This window comes from Stegastes partitus, unplaced genomic scaffold (genome assembly GCF_000690725.1).
Source record: "Stegastes partitus isolate 25-593 unplaced genomic scaffold, Stegastes_partitus-1.0.2 Scaffold2225, whole genome shotgun sequence".
Taxonomy (NCBI): domain Eukaryota; kingdom Metazoa; phylum Chordata; class Actinopteri; family Pomacentridae; genus Stegastes; species Stegastes partitus.
In genome coordinates this window covers 43,619-55,680 of record NW_007579956.1, presented here as the reverse complement: position 1 = coordinate 55,680, position 12,062 = coordinate 43,619, and the positions used below count along the sequence as shown (strand labels likewise).

The 12,062-nt window shown below is 38.7% G+C and overlaps 1 protein-coding gene across 1 annotated transcript in view; it reads left to right on the top strand.

Moving 5' to 3' along the window:
• Positions 1-1,317: 1,317 nt before the first annotated feature.
• lypla2 (lysophospholipase 2) overlaps positions 1,318-12,062 on the top strand; it is a 22,418-nt gene continuing 11,673 nt past the window's right edge. Inside the window, exons 1-2 of the mRNA XM_008304447.1 lie at positions 1,318-1,373; positions 9,593-9,685. Coding sequence (XP_008302669.1) covers positions 9,608-9,685 — 78 coding nt within the window. The 5' untranslated portion in view covers positions 1,318-1,373; positions 9,593-9,607. The remainder of the gene's footprint in view (positions 1,374-9,592; positions 9,686-12,062) is intronic.

Below are 12,062 nucleotides of genomic sequence, written 5' to 3'. Positions count from 1 at the left end.
ACTAACTTGTTTGATTTCTAAAATGCTCTGATGTTTTCATCGACTTTATTGTTGATCATCAGGTAGATATTTTGCAGTTTTTGTTTCGTTATAAAGCTTCTACAAGATTTACCGCTTCAACATATTTTGAAAATAAAGAATTTACAGAATAAAACAATTTACAGTAATTCACAAAATGCCAAGAAAGTTTAAAACATGGATTTAATTAATTTTGTGATTTGTACAGCTGTTGAACAAATATTTGAACAAACGTTGATTGTTTTAAACCAGGACTGAGTGCAGTTCTTTAGGGTTTTGCATCGTCTATGAAAGAGCAAAAATGTATGTTTAAATGCAAGAATTAAAGATTAAGGCTGGCAATATTGTATATTTTAGTTATTGCCACCAATTGTAATGAAAACAATACATTAGTCCAGCTTTCATTACTTCAATTCTCTGGTCTGTCTGTGGCACTCAGCCTTAAGTCAGTTCACTCCCACTGAAAACAAATCTTTCCAAATGGGTCATGAATAAGAATTTAAGTTTAGGACTAAAGTGATTTCCTCACATCGCTGGTGACTGTGGTGTTTAATAATAATGACTCAAATAGAAATATAAAGTAGGTTTTAGGCTTACCGGTGTGTTTTTAACATTTAGTATGTAACAGATAAGGTCTGCAGCGCAAAGGAATAAACTTGACAAGATTTTGAACTTATGTCAACAGCAGATGCTTCTCTGGAACATTAGAGAAATTAAACCAAGACTCAAAATGTACTCCTATCTGTCCATAAACCGTTAATATAAATGATCAGAAAATCTTTTTGCTGTCAGACACACACAGCCGAGACAGATCCAGACCAAACACAGACTCATAGTTGAGCCACAAAGACAGAAGGAAGGACGTCTGCAACGAGAAGGAAGAGTCACCGCATAACTGTTGAGGCTGTGCTTCGTCTTCAAATGTGATAAATATAGTAGTATAATAATGGAATACTTTAATCAATTTGATTTAATGATTTCAAACTTCTCAGATCTAGAAGACAATGATAACCAGCAAATTCTATTAGATTTACTACAATCAAGTCTTTTGCTCATTTCAAATCAAGGAATTTGTTGAGTGTAAGAAAAATGTGAAATATTACTGGACTCAGTCTGAGGGCACCTTAGTTTAAAACGTCATATTTGTGCTTAAATTAAGCGAAAATACTAAATAATATTGAAATAAACCTGAAACAGGCAGCTCGTGACCCAGAGGAGGGCGTTGCTTGGCGAAGACGTCCTGGCGCAGGGCGTTGCTTAGCCGTGACGTCATTGCGTCACGACTGGCCCCGCCCCTTGCCTGTGAGCGGCCAGTAGCGGAAGTTCCGCTCCGTCGTGAACTGGGACAGCAAGCGGTGAGTGTATGAATCCGTGTTAGCTAGCGGGCCGCGGGGGTCAATTTAAGCACTTTATGCCGGTCCGAACCGAGCCTTATCGGGTCGTTTAGGTGCTTAAGGGCTCTTGTAAAAAACTGCCGGGGTTTGAGGCCAAAATCTGAACCGTAGCGGCACCCCGAGGTAGACGAAGAGGGACACCGGCAGAAGACAATGCAATTAATGTGTGTACGACATTAGCTAGCAGCAGCTGCAGCAGCACTAGCCCGGGTTATTGTGTAGATGTGTGCCAGCTAAACCGGGATTAAACCGGAGAGTCGGTCCGTCTGTCTTTTTGGGGCAGCAGAGGCTTTGCTCCGCTGAATGCCATCACTACTGAGGATGAGTCGCGTATCATTGCTAAGCCATTCATTGTCCGCCTCGACACCCGCACCGCCCGCTTCCTCCGACTCTGCTAACGGTGCTCGCTCGGTTTATTTGCTAACATAAGTGGCTTTAAAATCGCTTCTGACTGCGGTGTGCTTGGTGTCGGCTAGCTGGCTAGCTGCAGCAGGCGGGGAGGAGGGTTAGCTGCTGCTGCTGGAGGTTGAGGTGGGGAGGAGGGGGGATGCCTGTCACTCAGTGCCGCATATTACCCTGTTGTTTGCCAGCCATCCGTGGCCGCTGAGCAGAGAGCAGTCTGCAGCAGCAGCAGCCTGCCGGTTGTGTGTCTGCAGCAGCAAGCCTCTGTTTCACTGTTTGACTTGAATGCAATTGGAGTCACGCAGGATGGAGACTCGTGATGTGCTTTAAGTTGCTGCAACACGGGCGGCTTTTTCTGTGTTTTCATTTAGGGCTGGGCAGAAAAGTTTCACAATGGATGTTATTTTAATCCACGTCGATGACTATTCATCGCCTCAAGGCTATTTTTTTTTTTAATAAGGGCGACAATATTTGAAGGTTCACCACTCTAGCTACTCATTAATGCGATGAAAAATAAATAAATAAATAAATTTACACATAAGAAAAAATGAATCATCGTCACATTGATGCACATTAAATTAAGAAAACGAGTGAAAACCGAAGGACACCCCTGGGTTTAACTTATCTCCTTAATGTAATGTGCATCAGTGGAAGCAAGCGAGTAAGATAAAAAAGGATAATCCTTTATTAATCCCACAGCAGGGAAATTTGCAGCAGCAAAGGGGATAGTGCAGAAAAGTAGGGACAAAGGTAGAAAAATAAAAATCGACATCACCACTGTTGATATTTGGTTCAGATTCTTCCACATGTGGAATTTCAGATGTTGGACAGATTGCTCTGAATGAGGAAAATACTGCATATGTAGAAAAACAACAAGTAAAACTTGGAGGTAGCTGTCCTACCACCTCGAGGTTAAGGTTGCATGGATGTTTTTTGATTGTCAAGTCTGTCTTTCAAGGGCAGCCGTAGCCTCCAACTGGACAGGTTTGTGGGTGCAGACAGAGGAGACAAAAAGCCCGACCGCAGACTAGCGCACCTCAGGAGACCTGCACAGGGAGAGTGATCAGGGCTCAGTTATCAAGCAACATGATTGGCTGTTTATAAGCCAGGGAGGGAGATGCTTTGAAATTCCATTAATCGATCAAACAATTTTCTAATTGATATCGATGAAGTGTTTATGGGCAGTAGGCATCACTGTCTTTTTGTCTCCCGGCTCTAGTTTAATTCCTAAAAGCAGCTGCTGTTGACTTAACGTCATTACACAGTCATCTGACAGCAGCTGAGACATGACTTTTCCTACTGCTCAGTCATAATTAAATAAGTCTCACTTAACTATATCACAAGATTTGATATCTGGAAATCTATGTCTGTAAACTGGGGCTGCACAATAATGGGAAAAAAAATGACATTGCGATATTTTGCATATCTGCGATATGAAAAAAATATGAGAATTTTCACCAGCTGACCTCAGTAACAGTATTTGGAAAAATAAAAAAAAGAATCGTTCTAGAATAATTGGGGTGCTTTTGTTAGGAGAGCATCGCAAATAAAAATAAAAAGCAGTTTGTGAAAAGCTGAAAAGACTGTTTGGGACTCTCACATATGGTCCAACACTGGCAAAGATCCGGGATAGTTTTTTTGCTTTGGACAACATTCAGGTCTGGTTTTGCACTCGTCTTCCAGAGCTCTGTGGTAAACTGGTCAAACAAATTAGTTGTGTTGCCTCATGCAGTAGAAATATTTGCAAGACAACAGAGTAACCGTCTTTAGACGACATTGTCCTTTTTGTAGCCGAAATATTTCCAAACAACTGACGTTTCATTTTGCAATTTAATCTCCCTTTCTAGTGTTGTTTCTCGTTCCTCCCCCACTGTGCTGCACACGAGAAGCCTTTTAACTGTTTAAAACCTGCAGTGACAACATGTGCATTCATGTAAAAGAAGGGAAAAGAAAGGACAGAACTGATTTAGAGCAGACATGATTTGTAGATGAATCTGGTAATTGACGGATTAATCATGAGCTGTTTTGTTTGTCTTTGAACTAATTTTTTAAACTGAAATGTTTCCTCAGATCTGACAGTTTGGCATTTTCCTTCTGGTAAATATGCTTTTAAATTACGTTTTAGAGTTATTATTGGATAAAATGAACAACATGAAGAGCATGAAGATGTCAGCTTGAGCTTTGGGAATTCAAGATTTACGTTAATTTACTATTTTTTGACTAATAATTCATGATAACCTCAGTCAGCTGTAGGCGTTCTAATTAATGCCCTTTAAAAACCAAATAATCTTAAACATAAAGGTTGTGTTAATTAAGCAGTTTATTGAGGAAACTGACTAGAGATTTATTCAGATAGACTCTGCAGCAAGGAATAGATGAAGTAAAGTTACTTTCTGTTTCTTGTGGGGCTTTTTTTTTTTTTTTAAGACCCAACCTGAATCGGACTCGATGCCTTCACACAGCGCGACACTATTTTTAACCAGCGTCCTCCTCCAGAAGTGTAGAGAGTGAGCCATTGTTTCTTAGAGTGAACTGAAAACCCACACAGCGTTTCATTCTCTGGGTTGTGGGTCACTGTGATGCTGCTGAACACAAACAGGTGTGAAAAAAAACCACACGATGTATAAGTGATTAACTTCCTTTTTGCATACGCCGCCGTGTTCGGAGAGCGTGTCCTACTTGTTCGAACAGATTGTCCAGCGTTCCTGCTTTCCACCATCCTTCTTATCTTTTTTTTTTTTTTCTCTTTATCTCTTTTTTTCTTTCACTTCTGCATTCATGTCGTCTGCTTTCATTCACTTTATCTCTGTCTGTTCTTTCAAAAGGCCAGAGTGCAGCCAAATGTTATTGTTAAGAAAGGTTTTAACGCTAATTTACAACTCTGCGACGGTAAATCTTAAAATGTTTGGTAGAAAAATGTTCAGCAGTGGAGGAAATGCTCAAATCTTTCACTTCAGTTAACGTGCCAGTGGCTCAGGAGTGTTATCAGCTAAATCTATTTAAACACGATGGGAAATTGGCGCCAGCTCGCAGCCAAATTCTGGTAAAACAGGAAAGCGGACACAAAACAATTATTTACTGCTGAGCGTTTGGTGAATTTAAACAGTTATTTGTCAGTAACTGGTAGATAATCATGTTTTAAAAGGTTCCTTGTCTTATACATTTGAGTTGAAAATGCTTGTTCTGCAGAAAAGCAGCAACTAAATGATGTAATAGTAATTTACATTGATATTTAGACTCATGGATCAATAAAGTAGCTTTACTTTGTCAAAATGGAGAATAGAGCTGTGCATTTTTTATTTTAGAAATAAATGTCGATTCAATTTCCATCTTTGAGCCCCAAGTGGCTATATAAATATAACCAAGTGAGAAGTTTATAGCAGAAATGCCCTTTTTGCATCACAGACATGATGAATGTCTCTAGGGTGTAACGCGTCACATTCAAAGAAGTTAAACTCCTTTAATCGTTAATAATGTATATTTTTTCAAGCATGTCATTCGTTTTTTTCGTGTAAAAATCAGAATATGCAAAGTAAATCATTACTATATCTGTCAAATCTATGTGGTGGAGTAAAAATGTGCAACGTTTCCCTCTAAAACCTGGTAGAGTGAAGCTTAAATGTTCAATAAATGGGATGAAAGTGGTCGGTTCCATTCTGCCACTAAAACCAGAGATGTGGACTAGACCTGCAGCTGGTAAATCCAGTTAATGAACTTTTTTAAAGCAGAAAAACTCTGAATTCTCTAATTGCAGCTTCTTAAATGTGAATATTTTCTGATTTCTTTCCTCCTCTATTACAGTAAACTGAACATCTTTGGATAAGGACAAACCAAAACATTTCAGAATCTGTTTTTGTGCTTTGTGAAACTGATTTGTACCATTTTATAGACCAAACAAATGACTGATTAATGGAGAAAATACTTTATCAACGATGAAAATTCTCCTAATGTGGACGTTTTCTTTCTGACAGCTTAATTTGATCCCCCAAAACAGTGTTTACGACTGAAATGCCGTTTCCTCCTGCTTGACCTTCACCATTTACTATTCAGATATTACTCATTTATCAGGGGTCGGGATGCCGAGCACAAACAGCCGTCTTTGGTCCACACTTTGGACTCTTAAATCTCACATTAACGCCCACTTTTCACCTATTTTGGCTGCAGAAATGACCTTCAGACGGTAATTTGTCACTCGCCGAAGAACAAACATCAGCCGTGGAATTTTAACACCCGTGGAGTGAAACCGGCTGCAGGTTTACACATTAACCTCTCGGAGCGTCTCCTCATCGCCTGTTTACTCATCGGCGCCGTCCGACCCACCTGTGCCGAGTTTTAGTCACCGTGTCCCGCATCATGGGAAAGTTAAAGGCCGTTAAGAGCTTTTACTGCTGTAGAACAACAACCTGATGTCATGCCTGTTATCGACGGCTGACTCACGCCGGCTTTACAGTAAAGACAGGGGAGTGTGTTTCATTTAGTTAATGAGTCCCGTCACTTGCTGACTACAGAAACCTGCCCGACACAAACACATTACGGCCTCGTGACCGCTGTTTGAGGTCCAGCAGCTGCATTATGCGTTGGTGTGTATGAGCGGTATGTCCAGCTTTGTTGTCGCTGTCTGGCGGCTGAATGGCTGCACTGATAAGCAGCCTCGGCTGGACAGAGCTGCTCATTGTCAGCGCCGATGTCAAAAACACGCTCAGGCTTCCTGAACTACATGCAAAGATCAGCGCACATGTGTCTGCAGAGTCCCGTTTTATAATAAGCGCTGCTCTTTTTAGGACTTCTGGTGAGCTGCACTGGGGTTTGGAGGAAGAGGGCTGTAATGAGCTTTTTAATCTTTAGGGTCATTCTATCTCAAAGCACCACATGTTTCATAAAGATTTCTGCTCGACCGTCTCTGATGGACTTTTCCATTATAAACTATGGATATTTAAAATGGCATCTGTGAAGTTTTAGCTTGATATATCAAATACTTTCTGACACTTAAAATTATTATTTTTTGGTTGTGTTTAAACCAGAAATATCTCAGCAACTACTCAGAATAAGAACCTGAAATTTTCTCTGTTATTTCTCATCATGTCAACAATTGAGAATCTGCAGTACCAGACAAGAAGGTCAAATAATCCCTGATTATGGGTGGGGATTATGAATAATGTCAACATGGCTCAATCCATTTCAAATTATCAGATTTTTAGAACAATTTCTTCCCAACTATCTCTGATTTGCCTGAAAATTTTATCGCATGAAACATGGATATTTATGGAGGTTTTTAGCTTGATATGTCAGGTACTTTCAGAGGTAGAAAATCTTAAAATTTCCATGTAAACCCGCTTTCAGCACTTTCATTGACACATTCAAATCTGAGACCGTTTGAAACAACATCTCAGGAACTATTAAAGATAAAACGCTGAATTTCTCACAGTTTTTTTTTCTCATCCTATCATTGATCCAGAATCTGCAATATTGGACAAATAGATGAAATAATCTCAGATTATAGTTTGGGATTATAAACAAATTCAACCAATATACCATTTCTATCATAGTATCATTTTTGTGACCAATCATTTTACATTAAAAATATTCGGGATGTTTAGTTTTGTGTTGTTTTAACATGCAGCTACATGGATCAGAAAATATCACTCCTAGATTTCTGCTGTTACCAGTTTTTCTGTTAATTTCTGCTCAGAGATGGGATTTTTCATGATGGCTTCATTTTTAAAAAGTATTTCAACTCACCCATAATCAGAGATTATTTGATTTATTTGTCTAATATTGCAGATTCTGAATTAATGTCATGATCAGAAAAAACAGGAAAACATTCTGGGATTTTATCTTCAATAGTTCCTGAGATCAAATTTCAATGTGCAAAATAAACCTCCTGAACGCTAGATGACAGATCATTTACAAAAAAAAACTAAAATTCACATATATCTGAATAAATATCCACCTGTAATGCTATAAAACTTTCAAGCAAATCAGAGCTGGTGGAGCAGGAGGCCCCTGATGAACTGAGGCTGGATTATACAGTCAATACATTTTTTTATTTTTTTTTTAATCTAAAAACAAAATGCAACACAAGGACTGCATGACTGTTTAGAGAGAATGAATCATCCTAAATGACCGCAGTGATTTTGTAGGGGAGTGCATCTGCATAGAAAATGAAAAATTATTTAGAAGAAAAGCCGTTTGGAACGTCTCTCTTTCAGCGTAACGCTGGCAGAGGCATCCAAAATAGTTTTCTGCTTTGGACGGCGTCCAGATCTGCCTCTGCACTCGTCATGCAGCTTTGTGCTGCTGATTTAAATGCTCAAACGAGTTGTTCGTTCTGGCCTTTTTTATTGTGGCGCCTGCGTGCCAACAAACTCTGTTTTGTGAATAAAGTAAAACAAGTTTAATCAGAGTAAATTGTCCAGTTGTCCATGAAACAGACTTCTCTTGTAGATTAGTCATTAAAAAAATGAAAACTGTAAGTTTTCTTTTTGTAGGAAGCAGCAGAAACGTTTGTGGTTTCATGTGTTTGCTTACTTCACGTCGCACTTTAATGTTAATGCAGAAATGGTATCTTGCAGCTCTACAGAACATATTGATGTTACTGTGCTTTAAAGAGAATTTCCTACAATTATATAATTAGCAGTTATAATGAAGAGCTGCAACTATTAGTCATGGATCAATTAGTCAGTGAACAGAAAATGAAATGTCAAAATATCACGAGTCTTTGTGAACGTAGGAGGGCATCGTTATTATTTTATAAGACAATTTCTTTTTGTATGACAAGTTTTCTGAAATCTGAACGTTGGATAAAGATGAAAGACAAACTGAATGTGAATTTTGGACGTTTTCTTTTGATTTCTCTAAAATTAAACATGGAACCAAAATCTCAAAATTGACCAGTAATTGTAAAAAAAAAAATAATAATAAAAAAAATACCAAACACCCTCAGATTTCATGTGTGTGCAATACTGAGTGTGAGGATTTGCAGCTTTTCTATATTTTACATGACAAAAACTATAAATTATTTAGGTTTGTTGGCCAAAACAAGCCACTGAAGGCATCACCGTGGGTTTGGAGAAAGTGCAAACTGCCCTTTTATGAACTTAACAAATGAGAGTACTTGTTAGTTGCAGCCACACTCCAACAATATATGAAATTTGTCTAAATTGTTGTATTATTAATGAACGAACTCCTGTTAAAATCATATTAACGTTGACTTTTGTTCTTCAGCGTCTTTTCTCTAATTGATGTTCAGTTCTTGTTCCTCTCTCGGACAATGTTTAATTATTACATGTTTGAAAGGAATCTATTTTATTGTATACAGTGTAGAATAAAGGATTTTTAATTTCCTAAACAGTTCTGGAGGTTGTTAAAGCAATGTTGTGGCTCTGAACACCAACAACAAGCTCCAGTAATCAGCTGCAGCTCGCGCGACTTGTTGGAAAACATTTTTAAAAATTAGCGTCTCATCTGGATTTAATCTGATCTGATTGAACCGATTTAATCTAATTTAATGAAACGGCTTCGGGGCAAATGCATTAGCAGCAAATGAGGCTGTTTGCTATCTATTTGTCGTATTAAAATCATCTATCATCCAGAAAATTGCTGCTTAGTTTCCAGACTGAACTCTCAGCCGGCGCAGGAATCAAAGAGACTTTACCGGTTTTAATCTGCCATGTGGAAGGTCTCGTGTTTAATATGCAGGCCTGAAAACTACAAAGTGAAGCTTTTTTTAATTTCTGCATACAGCTTGACACTTTCTCTGTATTCTCTTTATATTTCAGCACCTCTTACAGTGTATGTGTGGCAACAACATGTCTGTGCCGCTGCTCGCCGAGGCCGTGACGGTGTCCGGGATGGAGAAGGAGACCGCGGCGGTGAGTTCGACCAACGTACAGCTTTATGGGCCGACTATGTCAACAACAACAAGAAATGTAGTGTTTTCTTGCTCTCAATAGTCAAGTAGAAAAGAAAAAAATGTTCATTTTGTCATAAAAGCACCAAAACTGCCCTGTGTGTCCACCATGGGATCATTTTTTACAAAACAATGCTGCAAAAATTTTCAAAATGCTGTCAGTTTGCAAGATGGCCGCCGTTTCTGATATGCAGTCCCATATATCTTCACACAGAATGATCTCGTAGAGCAGGGGTCTCAAACTCAACTTACCTGGAGGTAAAGCCTGGGTGAGGCTAGGCCGCATCAAGTATTCCACAAAAAAAGAGTTTCAAGTACAACTGATCCAATCTTCTTAATCTTTATTAATAACAATTCTGAACATGAAAGGTTCTTCAGAACATAGGCTCCTCTTACCTACTCCTTGCTGCCAGAGACCTGGCAGCGCTTCTTCTGACACAGCTGAGCCACATTTGGCTTGAGAGAGAAAGCAACTGAGACCCTCAGTGTGGCTTGACGATGCTCATCAGTAAGTTTGGAGTTCATGGTGGAGAAGAGCGTTTCAAACAGATAGAAGAAAAAACAAAACCAACAACATGCATTTTTACGGGATGACAGGATGTATTTTCCCTCCACTCGGTGACAGTCCCAAATCACGTTTCAAGTGACTATCGTTGTTAATTTGTGTTGTTGTCATGAGCCTGAGCTGTGGTAGCCCACAAGAGATTTAAAAAAAAAAAAAAGAAAACTCCCAGGGCAACGACTCACGTAGGTGCATGTGAGAAAAACATGTGGGCCGCACTGACACTAAAGTTTGGTGTCAAGTAGGGGGCCACAAAATATCGTCTAACGGGCCTCAATTGGCCCACGGGCCGGTAGTTTGAAACCTCTGTCGTAGAGCTTGGATTTGGTATCCAAATATATCTACTTTAGCATGTAGAATCCAAATTTGCATGTCCTAAAATGACAGCTTACACCATAGTAGGTAGCTTTTGGCCGTCTGAAGTAGATCCTGTACACAGACTCGTCCTGACTCTTGCTCTAGGAAGAATCAGTGGAGATTTTCTGTCACGATATTGTTTTGTGAAAGGATGAGAAGTCAGCCTGGCAGTCGTTGGCATGTTTACATGTCCTGTATGTTGTGATCAAAACCCAGATCTGTCAGGATTTTTACATTTACAGTAAAATGTTGTTGATTCAAACTCTGATAATTCAAAGTAGCTGCCTTTATAGTTGTGTTTTTATGATCCCGACACAATCAATAAGCTTAAAATAACTATTGTTAAATCTAACTTCATTGAATTCTGTTACGACTTTGAACTGGCTTTGATTAGCACGACTTTCTACATCACCAAAACCCCTAATTCACGCTGCTGTATGTACATTTTTAAACCAGCAGATTTGTCATGTTTCCATCTGAACCTATAAAATAACCAAAATGTTTGTTTATTTAAACTCAAGACTGCCATGATACACATGGTCTTTACAGGTGTATGTAAAGTTTTGTTTACACATTTATTACAAAAGAAAATACAGTCCTTGGTTGAGATTTCACCAGCTTATTTTCTAAAATAAGTAGAGTTTGATGTGTGGCCGGACAAGGTTCCAGGTTGTTGCTGTTGTGGCTCAACAAAGGTGTGACATGGACACAAACAGCCATGTTCATAGGGGTCTGTTTGTATCCTTGTGTTTATTGAAGCACAACATGGCCAACAAATCAAGTAAAACAGGTTTCAGATGCTAAAAGCAAAGAGAGCAGAGCAGAGGCCAAGTTTTTAATTACTGACCCTTGAAAACGGACAAAAAAGTTGAGATCAGTGAACACATACGTTCCTTCGTCTCTAAATGATTCCCTTTGGTTCTATTTTCAGACACACCTGCAACTTATTTGGTGAAAACTGAAGAATGAATCTCATTTTGTAGTTAAGATTTTCAGACATTTTCAGCCTCTTTTGTGTGGTTTTATTCAGTAAATATAGTTTTATTGAGTAAGTGACATACAGCTGCAAATAACAATCCTTAGATTTATCAGAAGTTTGTTAATCTTTTTTTTTTTTTTTTTGGATGATTTCAGTTCAAAAATGTGTGAAAATAGAAGAAAGAGTCCTTCTGAAAACTGGCAAAACGTTACCAACGTACTAAAAGATATATTCCCTAATAAGAACTAAATCTGAAGATATAGTATGTGTATGTATTCTCTTTTTAGGCTTTTTTTTCAAATAAAAAGGTAGAATGTCAGGAGGTTAATCAGCATCGTTAGTCAACACACGTGTCTTCATCTCTAAATTAATCTGTTTGTTTTTTTCTTCAGACATACATGCAACATACTTGGAAGAAAAAAGACACAATCTCCTTTTGTA